The following is a 23,484-nucleotide window of genomic DNA, read 5'->3' as shown; positions in this document are numbered from 1 at the left end:
CTTTGCTGTGGACGGTACAAACTGTTCAAAACTAGGTCCCAGTTTCTCTCCTGGTCAGGTCACGATGGGGTCAAGGGGCATTGGGAAACTCTTGGCCCCAAGAAGAGTGGAGGCAGTGGCACATTGGGTCAGGTTTTACTGGACCATGTGATGTGAGCAGGAACAACTCTGGGCCCTGTATATAGTGTTCAAACGAATGGTACTTGGTGTACCGATCTCTTATCTCAGAACTTGATTGGGTAGGCGGCAGCAGGATTTAAAAAAAATCTAATTTCATGGGTTGTCTTTCATATTCTGGTCTTTCACTCTTGAAAATATGTTTTTAGAAGAAAAAAAACATTTACTGCTTTTTAAGTTTAAGGGCTGTTCTGTGTTTTCAAAGATACATCTGAAAATGTCAGTCTGTCTTTAGTATTTTCTCACCACTGTGAGGGGTTGGTTGTATATGGTTAGGATTCACTGAAGCATTTTTACATGTACACAATAAAAATCACACCGATTGTTGTGATTAGTGTTCTTATTCAGACTTCTCATCCTGGATACGGATACTGTATGTAAAGCACTTTGGTTTGTGATCGAGTAGCCAACTTGACTTAATCCTCTTGGGATCATGGGAGTCCACCATGGCTCTCCACGTCACTCTTCTGTGAGGGCTTTTTCCTCTGGCTAGGAGACTTCACTCAGTTCCTGTTAGTTGTAGGCCTTCCCTGCTTTATCTTTCCTTTCTAGTCAAGTGGGGGTTTTGTCTTTGCTGAAAGTCTCATCAATTTCCTTCTCCTGATCAGACTGATGAGTGGTGCTATACAAATCAAATGCATTCTTATTACAATTCTAAGGACCAGTTTCCTGGACACACATCAAGCCTAGTCCTGGACTAAAAAGCCTGCTCAGTGGAGAATCTCTATTGAAAGTACATCTTAGTCCAGGACCAGGCCTAACCTGTCTGGGAAATGGACCCTTTGTGTGTATGATCAGTGGTACTATGCAAATCAAATGCTTAACGGTTAAATTCGGTCACAGTACAAATAAAAAGCATTAACTTCTATATTCATACATGAATGGGCCATATTGTGAATATCATTTCATCTGACAAAATGGATGACTTTGAAAGATCTTTAATCGTTCTGTTTTGGACACATTAGTCGTTAGGTACAGTATAGTTGTTTGCATCCATGGACAGGTTCCTGTCCGCTGTGCGGTCTGAACTACTACAACATTTGCATTGGTAAATGTTCTGCAATCTGCACTGAACACCCGGTCTGACAGAAACCTGTAGTTAAAGTATCACGGCTTTAGAGACCGTCTGCATAGAACCTTAACCACTAGTCAAAAACCTTTAAATGAGATCTTTACTTCCAACCAGATATACTTGCATGCAGTCTTCATCAGTTACCATGAACGGTGACTAATGTGTAAGGTCTTGACAGAGGTACATATGATGGATAGACCTTCATAGTGTAATGACTAACTGAAAATGAGAGAGACAACACAGTGAACCAATTCAAATAGTCAGAGTAACAAGTTCACTTACTGCTCTCACTCTTAAATCTATAAAGGTCCTAGTAGTGGACTGACACTAAAAAACAACATTAAATTAGCTTCCTATCTTAACGACATGCAAATAGATATTAACTCCAAATGAACATAAGTTAACAGTGAGAAAAGTTACGTGTGTGAACTGGCTATGGGACTTCATTACACCCTCTTCTTATTGACGATATAGGGAATAGGGAGTCATTTCAGACACACCCTAGGTTTGAAATAGCCTGTCATGACTGAATAACAATAGTCAATTGAACAAAATCCCCAAACAGGGTAACCACACATTAAGGTGCTGCTGGTATACGCAGGTAGGCGAATAAATCACCATAGCAGAACAAAAGAAGATGGAAAAAATAATTTAGGACTTGAAGAAGTGCAATAGAAAATAAGTTGTACAGTATTATTAGGTACTCAATGAGAACACGTGTGTCTCTTTGGCATAGAAAAAAAATGATAGAAATAGACATCCTAGAAGGGGCATAAAGCCTCTGATGGCAATTAAAATTCTATTTCTAGGGGGTGTAGTGTGACAAAGCGTATCCTGAGAGATTCTGTGGAACAACAGGAAATGGACTGGATCTTTAGGTGAGAAACTGAAGGAAAAAAAAACTATTGTGTCTGCTGGTCTCCGATTGGTGAAGCCTGCTGTCACTTGTGGACGCAGGCCAATGGGGTGTCGTCTTACGCTATGAGGAGGCGGTGCACTTGCTGCAGGTGTTGCTGTGATAGGACAAGACGGTGCACCTGCTCCTGGCCCTTGGCACACGGGATGGCCACGCGGCCTACAAACACTGTGCCTCCCTGCTTCTCCTCCTTCGCCTGAGAAGACAGGAGGATGAGAAAAGAGGATGTCAAAGGACAACAAATACAGGTTGATGCATCCACCAGATATCTGTTGCATAGAGATGTATTCCTTGTATTTGTTTGAGTGCCAACTAAGAAAGTCTGATGTCCGTGTCCATGTACATGTTACCTTGACGAAAGAGGAAATGGGAAAGGTAGCAAAGTCAGAGGAGACCTTTGCCCCAGGCTGCTGAGAAACCACATGCTCTGCCACTTCACCCTGAGAGAGAGACTTGATGTTATGGCCATTTCCATGAAAAACAGAGATTAGTGGACAAAATCTGAGGTGAAGATAAATACTATTGACTATTACTAGGGGTTGATAATATAAATTCAAGTCACCTTCAGCTTGTCCAGGGCGTCACTCAGGCTCTGCAGCCGAGCAGTCTGGTCCAAGAGCTGAGCACTAGCACTCACTGTAGAAGAGAAAGACGTATTAGTTCTGTATCTATGTACCAACTCAAATAGGCACATACCGTGCCTTTAAGAATGTATTCATACCCATCGGCCAGAAGCATTTGAGTTGTTGTGTCACTGGCCTATGCACAATACCCAATTAATGTCAAAGTGGAATTAATTCATTATTAATTACACTTTGGAATGTGTATCAATACACCCAGTCACTACAAAGATACAGGCGTCCTTCCTAACTCAGTTGCCAGAGAGGAAGGAAACAGCTCAGGGATTTCACCATGAGGCCAATGGTGACTTTAAAACAGTTACAGAATTTAATGGCTGTGATAGGAGAAAACTGAGGATGGATCAACATCATTGTAGTTACTCCACAATACTAACCTAATTGGGGTTAAACTTATCTGATTAAGAGAGAGTGTTTAATTTTTCATAAATGTTTTACAAATGTTAGAATTTTTCTTCCAGTTTGACCAAGTATTTTGCATAGATCATTGAGAAAAAAATGACAATTAAATGCATGTTAATCGTGCTTTGAAACAACCAAATGTGGAAAAAGTTGAGGGATGTGAATACTTTACCTATACTGAAACACAAATAATATAAAACTATGCCGCACACGCACACACACACACACACACACACACACACACACGGTTTCCCGATAGCGATGGAATTTAGGCATACGAGTGTTTTAACGATGCATCTCTCCTACAACGACCAAAGATGTAACATGTTTCCCAGAACACCACGGCAGAGAGAACGTTCGCTAAGTGCATCATTGAGGCATAGTGTCAATACTAATAGGATCGAAAGAAATGCAGCACTGCTGTCAGATCAGCCATCTCCATTCAAATCTTACCTTAACATTAGAATTATTTCAATACTGACGACGGATCAGCTCCGAGAAAGAAACGATCAACTACGGCTGCAAATAGAGGCAGCTGATTCTAATGCTTACCCCATAATAATGACCTAAATCAAGATTTGCACGTTGTTACACATCATGGAATATATTGAGGTAAAAATGACAGACAACCTGCAATTAGCAAAATAGAACTCAATTGAACGGGCGTGAAATAGATTTGAATATGATTGAAATATATAGGCCTGTGTACTCTTACATTGATATTTGAATGCGTTCATTTTGATTTTCATTTGAAGCATCTTTTATTTTCACTTGTTTGTAACAATTGCAAAGACATTGTCAACTTTGTACTTGTAGTCAACTCGGTTCTGAAGTTATCAGCGGTCACAGAGAGATGGATAATCCTCATGATTCTGTGTTCAGCAGAGATCTTCTGCCTCAGAAGGACAAAAAGAAGAAGCATCTGACGACGTACTGAGCTGTTCTGCGAGTGAGATTTAACGATGCTCCTACGGAGGTTCTAACCATGAACATAGCCTTAAGACGCTTTTGGGAAACTGGGCCCTGGTGTCTTCCTGTCACACAAACACACATCCCTCCCAGTCAACTAGTGTCTTCCTGTTACATATAAACACACATCCCTCCCAGTCAACTAGTGTCTTCCTGTTACATATAAACACACATCCCTCCCAGTCAACTAGTGTCTTCCTGTTACACATAAACACACATCCCTCCCAGTCAACTAGTGTCTTCCTGTTACACATAAACACACATCCCTCCCAGTCAACTAGTGTCTTCCTGTTACATATAAACACACATCCCTCCCAGTCACCTGGTGTCTTCCTGTTATACAAACACACATCCCTCCCAGTCAACTAGTGTCTTCCTGTTACATATAAACACACATCCCTCCCAGTCACCTGGTGTCTTCCTGTTATACATAAACACACATCCCTCCCAGTCACCTGGTGTCTTCCTGTTATACATAAACACACATCCCTCCCAGTCACCTGGTGTCTTCCTGTTATACATAAACACACATCCCTCCCAGTCAACTAGTGTCTTCCTGTTACATATAAACACACATCCCTCCCAGTCACCTGGTGTCTTCCTGTTATACATAAACACACATCCCTCCCAGTCACCTGGTGTCTTCCTGTTATACATAAACACACATCCCTCCCAGTCACCTGGTGTCTTCCTGTTATACATAAACACACATCCCTCCCAGTCACCTGGTGTCTTCCTGTTATACATAAACACACATCCCTCCCAGTCACCTGGTGTCTTCCTGTTACATATAAACACACATCCCTCCCAGTCACCTGGTGTCTTCCTGTTATACATAAACACACATCCCTCCCAGTCACCTGGTGTCTTCCTGTTACACATAAACACACATCCCTCCCAGTCACCTGGTGTCTTCCTGTTACACAAACACACATCCCTCCCAGTCACCTGGTGTCTTCCTGTCACACAAACACACATCCCTCCCAGTCACCTGGTGTCTTCCTGTCACAAACACACATCCCTCCCAGTCACCTTGTGTCTTCCTGTTACATATAAACACACATCCCTCCCAGTCACCTGGTGTCTTCCTGTTATACATAAACACACATCCCTCCCAGTCACCTGGTGTCTTCCTGTTACATATAAACACACATCCCTCCCAGTCACCTGGTGTCTTCCTGCTACACAAACACACATCCCTCCCAGTCACCTGGTGTCTTCCTGCTACACAAACACACATCCCTCCCAGTCACCTGGTGTCTTCCTGTTACACAAACACACATCCCTCCCAGTCACCTGGTGTCTTCCTGTCACACAAACACACATCCCTCCCAGTCACCTGGTGTCTTCCTGTTATACATAAACACACATCCCTCCCAGTCACCTGGTGTCTTCCTGTCACAAACACACATCCCTCCCAGTCACCTGGTGTCTTCCTGTCACAAACACACATCCCTCCCAGTCACCTGGTGTCTTCCTGTCACACATAAACACACATCCCTCCCAGTTACCTGGTGTCTTCCTGTCACATAAACACACATCCCTCCCAGTCACCTGGTGTCTTCCTGTTACACAAACACACATCCCTCCCAGTCACCTGGTGTCTTCCTGTCACACATAAACACACATCCCTCCCAGTCACCTGGTGTCTTCCCGGTGATGTCGACCACTTTAACTGTGGCGGTCATCTTGAGCAGGGTCCCTAGGAGCTGCTCCGTCTTCCTGTAGAGAGCACCGTGGGGAGGCCCCTCAGCAGGGGGAGAGGAGGAAGAGGTGGCCTCCCTCAGGTGTAACTTGGGGATGTAGAGGGGAGGGAGAGAGGCTAACTGGGCTCTCATCTTCTCTGCCTGGAGGAGAGACAAGATACAGAGAGTTATCAATAGAGACAGGTACACAGTCGGTTAACTATGAGCCCGAAACATACAAATATCAACAACCACTGACAATGTATCCATGACTACACTATTCAATGAACCACATACAACACAGACATGATCTGGAAACAAGAAAGAATGCATTGATCCATATTTGGATTAGGCCTGAATAGAGAGACTATGAGACTTAGTGACACACACAAAGAGATGAGTCAGTTCCCTGTGGTGTTCTGACCTTGAGTCTGTTGTTCTCGTTCTTCAGGTGTTTGATACCGAGTCTCTGAGCCTCCACCTGCTGGCGGAGGAGAGGGGAGTCCACCACCTGCATGGGCCCAGACAGACCCCCTGCTCCCGGGGCAAGAGCGGCTGGAGAAAGGGGTTGGATAGGGGGGGAAAGAAAGAATTGAGAAATAAAACAAAACCTTGTGAGATAAAAAAGGTAAAAGAACAACAAAACACTATAAAAATATTAGGAATATGTATAGTATGAATGACGTGTGAGGTATAAGTGTACTAAGGTGTGTGAGGTGAGGGATCAGACGACTCAGGAGCCTCACCTCCGGCGGATCCCGTGACGATGGAGGCGATGCCCGAGGCAGGCGGGGCCCTGAGGCCCTCGATGGTGCTCTTTGATTGACTGGAGAGACGCTGCTTCAGCTCCGCCTTCTCTGCCTCCAGCTGGTCGATGTCTGCCTGCAGGGCGTCCATGGTCTCCTCAAACTCCCTGTGTGTGTGTGTGTGTGTGTGTGTAGGGGGGGTTAAACAAAAACAACCCTTAGTCTCACTGGAGATCTGACAGGTTTAACAATATGGTGATCGCGCCACCTAGCCCTCTGATAGGCTAGAGGAAATATTACACCTGTCCAGTCCTCTTCCATTTCACAATAGTCCAGAACGCTATAGTCTCTGTAGTGAATACCTAGGAGACAGTGTTGGACATATGCACATCTTTACTGCACATTCTATAACAATAACTTCCTACTTCCAAACAGTTCAACCACTCCCCCAGTCTTACTTCTCTTTCTTCTTGAGCAGGGCCAGGGTCTCATCCAGTTTGGTCTGGATCTTCTCCACACGTTCGTCTGCGTCTTTAGTCGACGTGTCCAGCTTCTTCTCCAGGAGACTGAGACGGACGTGGGCTTCACTCAACTCCTCTCCCTGGGTAGGGAGACCGGAGGGAGGGTGACCGGAGGGAGGGAGACAGGTGAGGTGAGAGATGGGTGCATGTGGAGGAAAATGTGTGAATGTGTATAAGAAGAAGGATGAGAATGACTGGAGTGATGTCCCTACCTTGATCTTAAGTGACTTCTTGAGCTCCTTGATGACAGTGTCTCTGTCTTCCAGTTTGACTCCCAGGCCCTCTGCATCAGTGATCTCTGCCCTGAGTGCTGCTGCACGAGCCTCTACTGGGGGAGCCTGGAGGAGCGGTGGAGGGAGGGAGGGAGGGAGGAGAGCGGTGGAGGGAGGGAGGAGAAGAGGTGGCGGGAGGGAGGGAGGAGAAGAGATGGCGGGAGGGAGGGAGGAGAAGAGATGGCGGGAGGGAGGGAGGAGAAGAGATGGCGGGAAGGAGAAGAGGTGGCGGGAGGGAGGGAGGAGAAGAGGTGGCGGGAGGGAGGGAGGAGAAGAGGTGGCGGGAGGGAGGGAGGAGAAGAGATGGCGGGAAGGAGGGAGGAGAAGAGATGGCGGGAGGGAGGGAGGAGAAGAGGTGGAGGGAGGAGAAGAGGTGGAGGGAGGAGAAGAGGTGGAGGGAGGAGAAGAGGTGGAGGGAGGAGAAGAGGTGGAGGGAGGAGAAGAGGTGGAGGGAGGAGAAGAGGTGGAGGGAGGAGAAGAGGTGGAGGGAGGAGAAGGGAGGGAGGAGAAGAGGTGGAGGGAGGAGAAGGGAGGGAGGGAGGGAGGGAGGGAGGGAGGGAGGGAGGGAGGGAGGGAGGGAGGGAGGGAGGGAGGGAGGGAGGGAGGGAGGGAGGGAGGGAGGTGGAGGGCGGAGGGCGGTGGAGGGAGGGAGGAGGGCGGTGGAGGGAGGGAGGAGAGTGGTGGAGGGAGGGAGGGAGGAGAGCGGTGGAGAGAGGTAGAGGGAGTGTGATGGGAGAAACAGGTAAGAGGGGAGAGAGAATGTCAATGTCATGAAATATACTAGAGTTTATTTCATGACATGTTCCAGATGTAATATATAGTATTGTTAGTTTTGAACGGCTGGTAAAGGAGGAAGTCAGTCTCCAGCCATAGCCCCCCCAGTCTCATACCCCCCAGGGAGAAGGTCCTTTTGTAGCATCTAACTCCAAACTGATAAAATGCCTTTTCTAATAGAGCTGCTATATGGAGATCTATCTATCCCATTCCCTGTGGTCCCTCAGCATCCTGTGGTCTCTCAGCATCATACTCTCCCTCCTGCATGGAGATCTATCTATCCCATTCCCTGTGGTCCCTCAGCATCATACTCTCCCTCCTGCATGGAGATCTATCTATCCCATTCCCTGTGGTCCCTCAGCATCATACTCTCCCTCCTGCATGGAGATCTATCTATCCCATTCCCTGTGGTCCCTCAGCATCCTGTGGTCTCTCAGCATCATACTCTCCCTCCTGCATGGAGATCTATCTATCCCATTCCCTGTGGTCCCTCAGCATCATACTCTCCCTCCTGCATGGAGATCTATCTATCCCATTCCCTGTGGTCCCTCAGCATCATACTCTCCCTCCTGCATGGAGATCTATCTATCCCATTCCCTGTGGTCCCTCAGCATCATACTCTCCCTCCTGCATGGAGATCTATCTATCCCATTCCCTGTGGTCCCTCAGCATCATACTCCCCCTCCTGCATGGAGATCTATCTATCCCATTCCCTGTGGTCCCTCAGCATCATACTCTCCCTCCTGCATGGAGATCTATCTATCCCATTCCCTGTGGTCCCTCAGCATCATACTCTCCCTCCTGCATGGAGATCTATCTATCCCATTCCCTGTGGTCCCTCAGCATCATACTCTCCCTCCTGCATGGAGATCTATCTATCCCATTCCCTGTGGTCCCTCAGCATCATACTCTCCCTCCTGCATGGAGATCTATCTATCCCATTCCCTGTGGTCCCTCAGCATCATACTCTCCCTCCTGCATGGAGATCTATCTATCCCATTCCCTGTGGTCCCTCAGCATCATACTCTCCCTCCTGCATGGAGATCTATCTATCCCTTTCCCTGTGGTCCCTCAGCATCCTGTGGTCCCTCAGCATCCTGTGGTCCCTCAGCATCCTGTGGTCCCTCAGCATCATACTCTCCCTCCTGCATGGAGATCTATCTATCCCATTCCCTGTGGTCCCTCAGCATCCTGTGGTCCCTCAGCATCATACTCTCCCTCCTGCATGGAGATCTATCTATCCCATTCCCTGTGGTCCCTCAGCATCCTGTGGTCTCTCAGCATCATACTCTCCCTCCTGCATGGAGATCTATCTATCCCATTCCCTGTGGTCCCTCAGCATCCTGTGGTCCCTCAGCATCATACTCTCCCTCCTGCATGGAGATCTATCTATCCCTTTCCCTGTGGTCCCTCAGCATCCTGTGGTCTCTCAGCATCATACTCTCCCTCCTGCATGGAGATCTATCTATCCCATTCCCTGTGGTCCCTCAGCATCCTGTGGTCTCTCAGCATCATACTCTCCCTCCTGCATGGAGATCTATCTATCCCATTCCCTGTGGTCCCTCAGCATCCTGTGGTCCCTCAGCATCATACTCTCCCTCCTGCATGGAGATCTATCTATCCCATTCCCTGTGGTCCCTCAGCATCCTGTGGTCCCTCAGCATCATACTCTCCCTCCTGCATGGAGATCTATCTATCCCATTCCCTGTGGTCCCTCAGCATCATACTCTCCCTCCTGCATGGAGATCCATCTGTACCTTTCCCTGTGGTCCCTCAGCATCATACTCTCCCTCCTGCATGGAGATCTATCTATCCCTTTCCCTGTGGTCCCTCAGCATCATACTCTCCCTCCTGCATGGAGATCTATCTATCCCATTCCCTGTGGTCCCTCAGCATCATACTCTCCCTCCTGCATGGAGATCTATCTATCCCATTCCCTGTGGTCCCTCAGCATCATACTCTCCCTCCTGCATGGAGATCTATCTATCCCATTCCCTGTGGTCCCTCAGCATCATACTCTCCCTCCTGCATGGAGATCTATCTATCCCATTCCCTGTGGTCCCTCAGCATCATACTCTCCCTCCTGCATGGAGATCTATCTATCCCTTTCCCTGTGGTCCCTCAGCATCCTGTGGTCCCTCAGCATCCTGTGGTCCCTCAGCATCCTGTGGTCCCTCAGCATCATACTCTCCCTCCTGCATGGAGATCTATCTATCCCATTCCCTGTGGTCCCTCAGCATCCTGTGGTCCCTCAGCATCATACTCTCCCTCCTGCATGGAGATCTATCCCATTCCCTGTGGTCCCTCAGCATCCTGTGGTCTCTCAGCATCATACTCTCCCTCCTGCATGGAGATCTATCTATCCCATTCCCTGTGGTCCCTCAGCATCCTGTGGTCCCTCAGCATCATACTCTCCCTCCTGCATGGAGATCTATCTATCCCTTTCCCTGTGGTCCCTCAGCATCCTGTGGTCTCTCAGCATCATACTCTCCCTCCTGCATGGAGATCTATCTATCCCATTCCCTGTGGTCCCTCAGCATCCTGTGGTCTCTCAGCATCATACTCTCCCTCCTGCATGGAGATCTATCTATCCCATTCCCTGTGGTCCCTCAGCATCCTGTGGTCCCTCAGCATCATACTCTCCCTCCTGCATGGAGATCTATCTATCCCATTCCCTGTGGTCCCTCAGCATCCTGTGGTCCCTCAGCATCATACTCTCCCTCCTGCATGGAGATCTATCTATCCCATTCCCTGTGGTCCCTCAGCATCATACTCTCCCTCCTGCATGGAGATCCATCTGTACCTTTCCCTGTGGTCCCTCAGCATCATACTCTCCCTCCTGCATGGAGATCTATCTATCCCTTTCCCTGTGGTCCCTCAGCATCATACTCTCCCTCCTGCATGGAGATCTATCTATCCCATTCCCTGTGGTCCCTCAGCATCATACTCTCCCTCCTGCATGGAGATCTATCTATCCCATTCCCTGTGGTCCCTCAGCATCCTGTGGTCTCTCAGCATCATACTCTCCCTCCTGCATGGAGATCTATCTATCCCATTCCCTGTGGTCCCTCAGCATCATACTCTCCCTCCTGCATGGAGATCTATCTATCCCATTCCCTGTGGTCCCTCAGCATCATACTCTCCCTCCTGCATGGAGATCCATCTATCCCATTCCCTGTGGTCCCTCAGCATCCTGTGGTCCCTCAGCATCCTGTGGTCCCTCAGCATCATACTCTCCCTCCTGCATGGAGATCCATCTATCCCATTCCCTGTGGTCCCTCAGCATCCTGTGGTCCCTCAGCATCATACTCTCCCTCCTGCATGGAGATCTATCTATCCCATTCCCTGTGGTCCCTCAGCATCATACTCTCCCTCCTGCATGGAGATCCATCTGTACCTTTCCCTGTGGTCCCTCAGCATCATACTCTCCCTCCTGCATGGAGATCTATCTATCCCTTTCCCTGTGGTCCCTCAGCATCATACTCTCCCTCCTGCATGGAGATCTATCTATCCCATTCCCTGTGGTCCCTCAGCATCATACTCTCCCTCCTGCATGGAGATCTATCTATCCCATTCCCTGTGGTCCCTCAGCATCCTGTGGTCTCTCAGCATCATACTCTCCCTCCTGCATGGAGATCTATCTATCCCATTCCCTGTGGTCCCTCAGCATCATACTCTCCCTCCTGCATGGAGATCTATCTATCCCATTCCCTGTGGTCCCTCAGCATCATACTCTCCCTCCTGCATGGAGATCCATCTATCCCATTCCCTGTGGTCCCTCAGCATCCTGTGGTCCCTCAGCATCATACTCTCCCTCCTGCATGGAGATCTATCTATCCCATTCCCTGTGGTCCCTCAGCATCCTGTGGTCTCTCAGCATCATACTCTCCCTCCTGCATGGAGATCCATCTATCCCATTCCCTGTGGTCCCTCAGCATCATACTCTCCCTCCTGCATGGAGATCTATCTATCCCATTCCCTGTGGTCCCTCAGCATCATACTCTCCCTCCTGCATGGAGATCTATCTAACCCATTCCCTGTGGTCCCTCAGCATCATACTCTCCCTCCTGCATGGAGATCTATCTATCCCATTCCCTGTGGTCCCTCAGCATCATACTCTCCCTCCTGCATGGAGATCCATCTATCCCATTCCCTGTGGTCCCTCAGCATCCTGTGGTCTCTCAGCATCATACTCTCCCTCCTGCATGGAGATCTATCTATCCCATTCCCTGTGGTCCCTCAGCATCCTGTGGTCCCTCAGCATCATACTCTCCCTCCTGCATGGAGATCTATCTATCCCATTCCCTGTGGTCCCTCAGCATCCTGTGGTCCCTCAGCATCATACTCTCCCTCCTGCATGGAGATCTATCTATCCCATTCCCTGTGGTCCCTCAGCATCCTGTGGTCTCTCAGCATCATACTCTCCCTCCTGCATGGAGATCTATCTATCCCATTCCCTGTGGTCCCTCAGCATCCTGTGGTCTCTCAGCATCATACTCTCCCTCCTGCATGGAGATCCATCTGTACCTTTCCCTGTGGTCTCTCAGCATCATACTCTCCCTCCTGCATGGAGATCCATCTATCCCATTCCCTGTGGTCCCTCAGCATCCTGTGGTCTCTCAGCATCATACTCTCCCTCCTGCATGGAGATCTATCTATCCCATTCCCTGTGGTCCCTCAGCATCCTGTGGTCTCTCAGCATCATACTCTCCCTCCTGCATGGAGATCCATCTATCCCATTCCCTGTGGTCCCTCAGCATCCTGTGGTCTCTCAGCATCATACTCTCCCTCCTGCATGGAGATCCATCTATCCCATTCCCTGTGGTCCCTCAGCATCCTGTGGTCTCTCAGCATCATACTCTCCCTCCTGCATAGAGATCCATCTATCCCATTCCCTGTGGTCCCTCAGCATCCTGTGGTCTCTCAGCATCATACTCTCCCTCCTGCATGGAGATCCATCTATCCCATTCCCTGTGGTCCCTCAGCATCCTGTGGTCTCTCAGCATCATACTCTCCCTCCTGCATGGAGATCTATCTATCCCATTCCCTGTGGTCCCTCAGCATCATACTCTCCCTCCTGCATGGAGATCTATCTATCCCATTCCCTGTGGTCCCTCAGCATCATACTCTCCCTCCTGCATGGAGATCTATCTAACCCATTCCCTGTGGTCCCTCAGCATCATACTCTCCCTCCTGCATGGAGATCTATCTATCCCATTCCCTGTGGTCCCTCAGCATCATACTCTCCCTCCTGCATGGAGATCCATCTATCCCATTCCCTGTGGTCCCTCAGCATCCTGTGGTCCCTCAGCATCATACTCTCCCTCCTGCATGGAGATCTATCTATCCCATTCCCTGTGGTCCCTCAGCATCCTGTGGTCCCTCAGCATCATACTCTCCCTCCTGCATGGAGATCTATCTATCCCATTCCCTGTGGTCCCTCAGCATCCTGTGGTCCCTCAGCATCATACTCTCCCTCCTGCATGGAGATCTATCTATCCCATTCCCTGTGGTCCCTCAGCATCCTGTGGTCTCTCAGCATCATACTCTCCCTCCTGCATGGAGATCTATCTATCCCATTCCCTGTGGTCCCTCAGCATCCTGTGGTCTCTCAGCATCATACTCTCCCTCCTGCATGGAGATCCATCTGTACCTTTCCCTGTGGTCTCTCAGCATCATACTCTCCCTCCTGCATGGAGATCCATCTATCCCATTCCCTGTGGTCCCTCAGCATCCTGTGGTCTCTCAGCATCATACTCTCCCTCCTGCATGGAGATCTATCTATCCCATTCCCTGTGGTCCCTCAGCATCCTGTGGTCTCTCAGCATCATACTCTCCCTCCTGCATGGAGATCCATCTATCCCATTCCCTGTGGTCCCTCAGCATCCTGTGGTCTCTCAGCATCATACTCTCCCTCCTGCATGGAGATCCATCTGTACCTTTCCCTGTGGTCCCTCAGCATCATACTCTCCCTCCTGCATGGAGATCCATCTGTACCTTTCCCTGTGGTCCCTCAGCATCCTGTGGTCTCTCAGCATCATACTCTCCCTCCTGCATGGAGATCCATCTGTACCTTTCCCTGTGGTCTCTCAGCATCATACTCTCCCTCCTGCATGGAGATCTATCTATCCCATTCCCTGTGGTCCCTCAGCATCCTGTGGTCTCTCAGCATCATACTCTCCCTCCTGCATGGAGATCCATCTGTACCTTTCCCTGTGGTCCCTCAGCATCCTGTGGTCTCTCAGCATCATACTCTCCCTCCTGCATGGAGATCCATCTGTACCTTTCCCTGTGGTCTCTCAGCATCATACTCTCCCTCCTGCATGGAGATCTATCTATCCCATTCCCTGTGGTCCCTCAGCATCCTGTGGTCTCTCAGCATCATACTCTCCCTCCTGCATGGAGATCCATCTGTACCTTTCCCTGTGGTCCCTCAGCATCATACTCTCCCTCCTGCATGGAGATCTATCTATCCCTTTCCCTGTGGTCCCTCAGCATCATACTCTCCCTCCTGCATGGAGATCCATCTGTACCTTTCCCTGTGGTCTCTCAGCATCATACTCTCCCTCCTGCATGGAGATCCATCTGTACCTTTCCCTGTGGTCTCTCAGCATCATACTCTCCCTCCTGCATGGCAGTGGCCATCTTGTTCATGGTGGAGATGACAGCGCTGCAGGACTGACGCAGACACTCATGGGGGTTTAGACCTTGGGACCCATACACCTGGAGGGGGGGGGGGGAAGAGAGAGAGAGAATTAACCAAGAGTACCAACTCTTCATCAATATACCTAACATATGTAAGGACATTTGTCATTACTACACTATAGATACAAAAGTATGTGGAGACCCCTTATAATAAGTGGATTTGGCTATTTCAGCCACACCCCTTGCTGACAGGTGTATAAAATTGAGAGCACAGCCATGCAATCTCCATAGACAAACATTGGCAGTAGAATGGCCTTACTGAAGAGCTCAGTGACTTTCAGCATGGTACTATCATAGGATGCCACATTTCAAACAAGTCAGTTCATCAAATTTCTTTCCTGCTAGATCTGACCATGTCAACTCTAGGTGCTGTTATTGTGAAGTGGGAACACCTAGGAGCAACAACGACTCAGCTGTGAAGTGGTAGGCCACACAAGCTCACAGAACAGGACCACAGAGTGCTTTGGCAATTAGCGCATAAAAATCATCTGTCTTTGGTTGCAACACTCAATACCGAGTTCCAATCTGCCTCGAAGCAACTTCAGCACAATAACGATTTGTCGGGAGCTTCATGAAATGGGTTTCCATGGCCGAGCAGCCACACACAAGCCTAAGATCGCTTGGCATTGCACATGGTGTTGGCTGGAGTGGTGTACAGCCTGCTGCCATTGGACTGCCATTGAGCAGTGGGAACGCGTTCTCTGGAGTGATGAATCACGCTTCACCATCTGGCAGTCCAATAGACAAATCTAAGTTTGGCAGACGCCAGGAGGACGCTACCTGCCCCAATGCATAATGCAGTTTAGGCGTAATTTTGGCCACTAGATGGCAGCAGTGTATGTGCAAACTTTTAGACTGATCCAATAAACCATTGCATTACTTAATTGGTTTATTGATACATCTTCGAGTTAACTGTGCACTATCCTCAAACAATAGCATGGTATTCTTTCACTGTGATAAAAACTGTAAATTGGACAGTGCAGTTAGATTAACAAGGATTTAAGCTTTCTGCCCATATAAGACATTTCTATGTACTGGGAAATGTTCTTTACATGCTAATCACATTAGCTCAATCGTCCCATGTGGGGGGACCGACGTTTAACAGTTCCATTTCACATCATGCGGTTCATATAAATAATTGATTATAATTGACCAGTTTTGCCCAGTTATTTATCCCAGGAAAAGCGAGTAGTTTTGGGCGGTAAATCTCGGTAACCGGGTTCCCGACATTCAACCCTAATTGGCAATAATATATTCTGGCCTTTCTCTTGAATTTCAAAGATGAAAAAAAATGCATGTTTTCTTCTTTGTATTATCTTTTACCAGATCTAATGTGTTATATTCTCCTACATTACATTCAAATTTCCACAAACTTCAAAGTGTTTCCTTCGGTACCGAGAATTGTAGAAATGGTACCAATAATATGCATATCCTTGCTTCAGGGCCTGAGCTACAGACAGTTATATTTGGGTATGTCATTTTAGTCGAAAAGAAAAGAGTCCGATCCTTACCTACAACCTCTGCATGATGAATCAACGCTCAGGGTGGGGACAGACCATCTCAGTACGGAACGCAGTACACAATGCATGTAGACCTAGAGTATCATCTCATCATGGTAACCTTTCTTGTGACAGGTAGGCCTACATTTGCTGCAGCATAGCCTATGATACAGTAACATAAAGGCCGAATGGCATCCATCTCCATCTGGCTTTCGGGGGTCACCTTGTTTTGTTCGCTTTAAAGAGTTCACTTCTTCTCTTCTTCTTTTCTTTAAAATGAGTGCAAACGCATCTCTCTCACGCCATCAACTCCATTTCAATTACATCCAAAATAGAGAATCTTGTTCTAGATGGACATACAGCCCAATATATAGATTGTCCTAGTCTACCTCTTTCAGGTAATAAATTCAATGCAGTATTAGCCTTATATTTAGCTAATTAATGGTGGGTTATGCATAATAAAGCTTCTAACTTATCGCCTCAGTTTCTTGGGCAATAAGCACGCACCTGTGCCCCGCTGGCCCCTCTCAAATGTTTATTTTTTATTTAACTCTCCTTAGCTTTTGGAGTCCCATTTGGGAAAAGCTAGACGAGAATAGCTTGTTGGATATCATTTCTTTTGCATTTCTTATACCAATAGACTATTTTGCTAGTAGACCTCAAGTCTATTGAATATGGTGGAATTACACCGCTTTTATTGATGTAAAATATTTGTTAAGTTGGAAATGATTTATTTTTTGTAGCTCTTTTTGCTAAATGTTAATTGCAACAGCCAATAGAAAAAAATCAGTGTGTGTGTTTAGTTTGAAAAAACGAATGCGTGATGGCAGTAGGCTAGAGCAGTTATTTACTCAGACCCATAACCATTCAAATCTTTGTGGAGAGAAGTGAAAGCCTTCTGCATCTAGTTTTAGTCCTATATTATTCAAGGACGTCATTAGAATGATGAAGGACAACAAAACGTATTTCATTTAACTGTTGAAAGCAACGAAGGAATGAAGCAACAAGAGAGAGAAAGAGGAGGTAGGCTTATAACATTAAGGGGAAATATGATGATATATACATATACACGTCAGCCTATGAATTATACGAATAGGCCCTGTTATATTTCAAAATTAAAATCAAATTCACTAGCCTATACTAATTTGTAGGCCGCATGCGTGGGACCAGAATCGCATGTTCTCTTCTGATTTATCATAGTTTGAATGAAGTCCATAATTCCAGTCCATATAATTCAATCTACAGTCAAAAAGATTAGCCTATTGGAGCTAGTTTAATTTATTTACCCAAGAGAGCAAACATCTATGGGATTTAGTTTTTCTGTTGCGTGTAATGTGGCCTTTTATAGCCTCGTTACTGTGTGCAGTCTTGCTATTGTTATTTTCCACTGTCTTTTTCCTGGTGTTTTTATTTTTTTTACTTACCTATTGTTCACCTAATACCTTTTTTGCACTATTGGTTAGAGCCTGTAAGTAAGCATTTCACTGTAAGGTCTACACCTGTTGTATTCGGCGCATGTGACTAATACAATTTGATTTGATTTACAGTATGAAATGGATAACTGCACAAACATTTGGGATTTTTTGGGCTCATTAAATGTCGTTAATGTAGGGGATCATAACATCTATTTTTATATATGGCTCATCAGGCCAAGGTAGTGTCAGGTTTGACACTCCCGATTTTACTGGGAAATACCAGATTACCCGGGAGAAAAGTGATTTATTCTCAGGATGGAACATTAGTAAAATACAGAGAAAATATTCAACCCTAGTGGAAATTGTAAAGTTTGGTGGAGGAGGAATAATGGTCTGGGGCTGTATTTTATGGTTTGGGCCAGGCCCCTTTGTTCCAGTGAAGAGAAATCTTAACGCTACAGCATACAATGACATTCTAGACAATTCTGTGCTCCTAACTTTGTGGCAACAGTTTGAGGAATGACAATGTCCTCGTGCACAAAGTAAGGTCCATACAGATAGTTTGTCGAGATCCCACTAAACACCTTTGGGATGAATTGGAACGCCGAATGAGAGCTAGGCCTAATCGCCCAACATCAGTGCCCAACCTCACTAATGGTCTTGTGGCTGAATGGAAGCAAGTCCCCGCAACAATGTTCCAATATCTAGTGGAAAGCCTTCCCAGAAGAGTGGAGGCTTTTACAGCAGCAAAGGGTGGGACCAACTCCATATTAATGCCCATGATTTTGGAATGAGATGTTAGACGAGCAGGTGTCCACATACTTTTGGTCATGTAGTGTACATGTAGCCTATGGTTACTGTATTGTGTGACAGACAGGTCGTCCACATTGATCAAGAAGAATTAGCTCCGGGAGCTAACAAGTGTGTGCCGTATATAGTACCTGTTCAACTGCCTTGAAGGCCACATCATCCAGTTTTAGAGCGTTGAGCCCCTCCTGCTCCCCGAGAGGAGCGACCATCTGTGCCCCCGCCGCAGCCACCTCCTGTAGCACGGCAACCACCCGCGTCAGCTGACGCCTGCAGTCCGTCAGCGTCTCCGACACCTGCCATTGGTCCACAGAGCTGTCAGTGACACATTCTCAGAGTATTTCCACCTCCACAAAGTTGACAGTTGCATTAATGCAGTTGATGAGATAAGTGTAAACACTAGGCTCTGTGCTCCAAACACCAGCCAATAGTCAAGGCCAGCTGGTGTTGTTAGCATAGGGCTAAGTGTGCCAGGTTACTTGATGGTCACAGCTAACATGTAGCGTTCTATCACATGCAACTACGTCAATGACTTGAAATTGGCTAATGTTCGCATGTATGGACCCACTGGGTTTGGGTTACGCACAAGACCTACAAAATATTGTTCATACTGGGGCTCCAAAGATACTGTGAAACACTTAACCAGACCAAGACTCTCCAACCTAAACGTAAGGCCTAAGCATAGCGCTAGTCACATACCGGAGCTCCAAAAGACAGAGAGGCTGGCACCCCTGGTACATCGGTCCCTGGCATCCTGCGTCTGATCTTCTTACAGAACTGTTTGATGTCACTGCAGGGGGTAAATAACAGAGATAGATAATATACACACACACACACACACACACAGTACCAGTCAACAGTTAGGACACACCTCCTCATTCAAGGGTTTTTCTTTATTTGTACTATTTTTTACATTGTAGAATGATAGTGACGACATCGAAATGATGAAACACGTGGAATAATTTAGCAACCAAAAAAAAAAAAAAGTGTTACAAAAATGAAATATATTTTATATTCGAGATTCTTCAAAGTAGTCACCCTTTACCCTGATGACAGCTTTGCACTCTTGCCATTCTCTCAACCAGCTTCATGAGGTAGTCACCTGGAATACATTTAAATTAACAGGTGTTAAGAAGGAATTTATTTCCTTAATTCCTTAATCCGTTTCAGCCAATCAGTTGTGTAGGGATGGTATACAGAAGATAGCCCTATTTGGTAAAAGACCAAGTCCATATTATGGCAAGAACAGCTCAGATAAGCAAAGAGGAATGACAGTCCATCATTACTTTAAGACATGAAGGTCAGTCAATCCAGACATTTAAGAACTTTGAACATTTCTTCAAGTGCAGTCGCAAAAACCATCAAACACTATGATGAAACTGGCTCTCATGAGGACCGCCACAGGAAAGGAAGACCCAGACTTACCTGTGCTGCAGAGAACAAGTTCATTAGAATTAACTGCACCTCTGATTGCAGCCCAAATAAATGCTTCACAGAGTTCAAGTAACAGACACATCTCAACATCAACTGTTCAGAGAAGACTGTGTGAATCAGGCCTTCATGGTCAAATTGCTGCAAAGAAAACACTACTAAAAGGACACCAACAATAAGAAGAAACTTGCTTGGGTCAAGAAACACGAGCAATGGACATTAGACTGGTGGGAAATCTGTCCTTAGTTCGATGAGTCCAATTTGAGATTTTTGGTTCCAACCGCCATGTCTTCGTCAGACGCAGAGTAGGTGAATGGATGATCTCTGCATGCGTGATTCCCACCGTGAAGCATGGAGGAGGTGGTGTGATGGTGCTTTCCTGGTGATACGGTCTGTGATTTATTTAGAATTCAAGGCACACTTAACCAGCATGGCTATCACAGCATTCTGCAGTTACAGTTGAAGTCAGAGGTTTACATACACTTAGGTTGGAGTCATTAAAGCTCATTTTTCAACCACTCCACAAATTTCTAATTAACAAACTATAGTTTCAGCAAGTCTGTTAGAAACATCTACTTTGTGCATGACAAGTAATTTTTCCAACAATTGTTTACAGACAGATTATTTCACTTATAATTCACTACATCACAATACCAGTGGGTCTGAAATGTACATACACTAAGTTGACTGTGCCTTTAAACAGCTTGGAAAATTCCAGAAAACTATGTCATGGCTTTGGAAGCTTCTGATAGGCTAATTGACATCATTTGAGTCAATTGGAGGTGTACCTGTGGATGCATTTCAAGGCCTACCTTCAAACTCAGTGCCTCTTTGCTTGACATCATTGGAAAATCAAAAGAAATCAGCCAAGACCTCAGAAAAGAAATTGTAGACCTCCACAAGTTTGGGTCATCCTTGGGAGCAATTTCCAAATGCCTGAAGGTACCACGTTCATCTGTATAAACAAAATGGGACCACACAGCCATCATACCGCTCAGTAAGGAGACGCGTTCTGTCTCCTAGAGATGAATGTACTTTGGTGCGAAAAGTGCAGATCAATCCCAGAACAGCAGCAAAGGACCTTGTGAAGATGCTGGAGGAAACGGGTACAAAAGTATCTATATCCACAGTAAAACGAGTCCTATATCGACATAACCTGAAAGGCCACTCAGCAAGGAAGAAGCCACTGCTCCAAAACCACCATAAAAAAAGCCAGACTACGGTTTGCAACTGCACATGGGGACAAAGATTGTACTTTCTGGAGAAATGTCCTCTGGTCTGATGAAACAGAAACAGAACAGTTTGGCCATAATGACCATTGTTATGTTTGGAGGAAAAAGGGGGAGGCTTGCAAGCTGAAAAACACCATCCCAACCATGAAGCATGGGGGTGGCAGCATCATGTTGTGGGGGTGCTTTGCTGCAGGAAGAACTGGTGCACTTCACAAAATAGATGGCATCATGTGGCAGGAAAATTATGTGGATATATTGAAATAACATCAGTCAGGAAGTTAAAGCTTGGTCACAAATGGGTCTTCCAAATGAACAATGACCCCAAGCCTACTTCCAAAGTTGTGGCAAAATGGCTTAAGGACAACAAAGTCAAGGTATTGGAGGGGCCATCACAAAGCCCTGACCTCAATCCTATAGAAAATGTGTGGGCAGAACTGAAAAAGTGTGTGCAAGCAAGGAGGCCTGCAAAACCTGACTCAGTTACATCAGCTCTGTCAGGAGGAATGGGCTAACATTCACCCAACTTATTGTGGGAAGATGGAGAAGGCTACCCGAAATGTTTGACCCAAGTTAAACAATTTAAAGGCATTGCTAACAAATACTAATTGAGTGTATGTAGACTTCTGACCCACTGGGAATGTGATGAAAGAAATAAAAGCTTAAATAAATAATTATGTCTACTATTATTCTGACATTTCAATTTCTTAAAATAAAGTGGTGACCTAAAACAGGGATTTTTTACTCAGATTAAATGTCAGGAAATGTGAAAAACTGAGTTTAAATGTATTTGGCTAAGGTGTATGTAAACTTCTGACTTCAACTGTATATGCCCCCCCATCTGGTTTTTGCTTAGTGGGGCCATCCTTTGTTTTTCAACAGGACAATGACCCAACACACCTCCAGTCTGTGTAAGGGAAATTTGACCAAGAAAGAGAGTGATGGAGTGCTGCATCAGATGACCTGGCCTTTACAATCACCCGACCTCAACCAAATTGAGATGGTTTAGGATGAGTTGGACCGCAGAGTGAAGGAAAAGCAGCCAACAAGTGCTCAGCATATGTGGGAAGCTGGTTGAGAGAATGGCAAGAGTGTGCAAAGCTGGCATCAATGCATAGAGTGTCTACGTTGAAGAATCTCAAATCTACAAATCAAAATATATTTTAACTACTTTTTTGGTTACTACATGATTCCATATGTGTTCTTTCATAGTTTGTCTTCACTATTATTCTACAATGTAGAAAATAGTACAAATAAATGAAAACCCTGGAATGAGTGTGTCTAAACTGGTGACTGGTACTGTATATATTTTTATCATTTATTTCCTTGCATTTCCTTTGAAAATATTTACATAGCCTTGATTGTTAAACACACACACTGTAATTTATTCGACATACAGTAATGATTTTCAAATACAAAACAATTAACATGTTGGGGGGGGGGGGGGGGGGGGAGGTTTATGACAGTCATAAATACCTCTCCTCTCTCTACCCTACTGATGTTACATTTGCAAAACCCTTGATTAACAGAGATTCTGGGAACATCAGAAGGTGGGGGGAAATTAAACTATATTCTGGTAATCCGACCAATGGAACAAATGCGGTGGTTGTCATCGGAGACATTCTCATCAATGATCAGATGACGTAAACTCTACAGTGGAAAGTCTACACATCAGAGTTATCAGATTCACATGGAATTGTTGTTCAATTTAAATGTTTGAATATGAAATTATTCGTGATGGGATGAAATGTGAGATTTGGGTTTACATAAGATAGGGCTCTGCTCAATTAGTGGCTCGCCCCTGTGAAGGGACATGGGCTATAAAACTTTTCAAACACGTCATCCTCTCCCTTCCTATATAAGCCCATGACAACAATATAACTTTCTGTTCCGAGAATGTAGGACGACGGTCCGATGTCAGAATGGTTCAGATAATAACTACAGAACAAAGCAATGATCAGCGTGAGCTTTGGTTGCGAATGGTATGAACTTTGAACTCTTAATCACTACAGAAGTGATACCTCCTAGCAGTTGAGTTAGCAACAGCAGCTGCAAACAAGGGTTAGGAAGGAACAGAAAGAGTATCCCGTCTATCACACAACGACGCTACTACAACGTATCTAATTGACAACCAGACATTATTCAAAGGACTCGGTTTGGCAACACGGCCTTCCATCTACCACCAACCTACCGAAGCGCAGCTCAGAGTAAATATTTATTGCATTT

The 23,484-nt window shown here is 46.2% G+C and overlaps 1 protein-coding gene across 6 annotated transcripts in view; it reads right to left on the bottom strand.

Moving 5' to 3' along the window:
• Positions 1-1,099: 1,099 nt before the first annotated feature.
• LOC109906189 (dynactin subunit 1-like) overlaps positions 1,100-23,484 on the bottom strand; it is a 42,547-nt gene continuing 20,162 nt past the window's right edge. For all 6 annotated transcript variants that reach the window (XM_031791839.1, XM_031791842.1, XM_031791841.1 and 3 more), the window contains 11 exons: positions 19,298-19,388; positions 18,733-18,894; positions 14,764-14,895; positions 7,339-7,464; positions 7,064-7,206; positions 6,606-6,772; positions 6,284-6,414; positions 5,817-6,021; positions 2,728-2,801; positions 2,516-2,605; positions 1,100-2,361 (listed from right to left, as the gene is read on the bottom strand). In XM_031791839.1, coding sequence (XP_031647699.1) covers positions 2,224-2,361; positions 2,516-2,605; positions 2,728-2,801; positions 5,817-6,021; positions 6,284-6,414; positions 6,606-6,772; positions 7,064-7,206; positions 7,339-7,464; positions 14,764-14,895; positions 18,733-18,894; positions 19,298-19,388 — 1,459 coding nt within the window. In that variant the 3' untranslated portion in view covers positions 1,100-2,223. The remainder of the gene's footprint in view (positions 2,362-2,515; positions 2,606-2,727; positions 2,802-5,816; positions 6,022-6,283; positions 6,415-6,605; positions 6,773-7,063; positions 7,207-7,338; positions 7,465-14,763; positions 14,896-18,732; positions 18,895-19,297; positions 19,389-23,484) is intronic.

The sequence above is a fragment of the Oncorhynchus kisutch genome, linkage group LG16, assembly GCF_002021735.2.
Source record: "Oncorhynchus kisutch isolate 150728-3 linkage group LG16, Okis_V2, whole genome shotgun sequence".
Taxonomy (NCBI): Eukaryota; Metazoa; Chordata; class Actinopteri; order Salmoniformes; family Salmonidae; genus Oncorhynchus; species Oncorhynchus kisutch.
The sequence above is the reverse complement of the archived record's forward strand: the minus strand, read 5'-3'. Positions and strand labels throughout refer to the sequence as shown.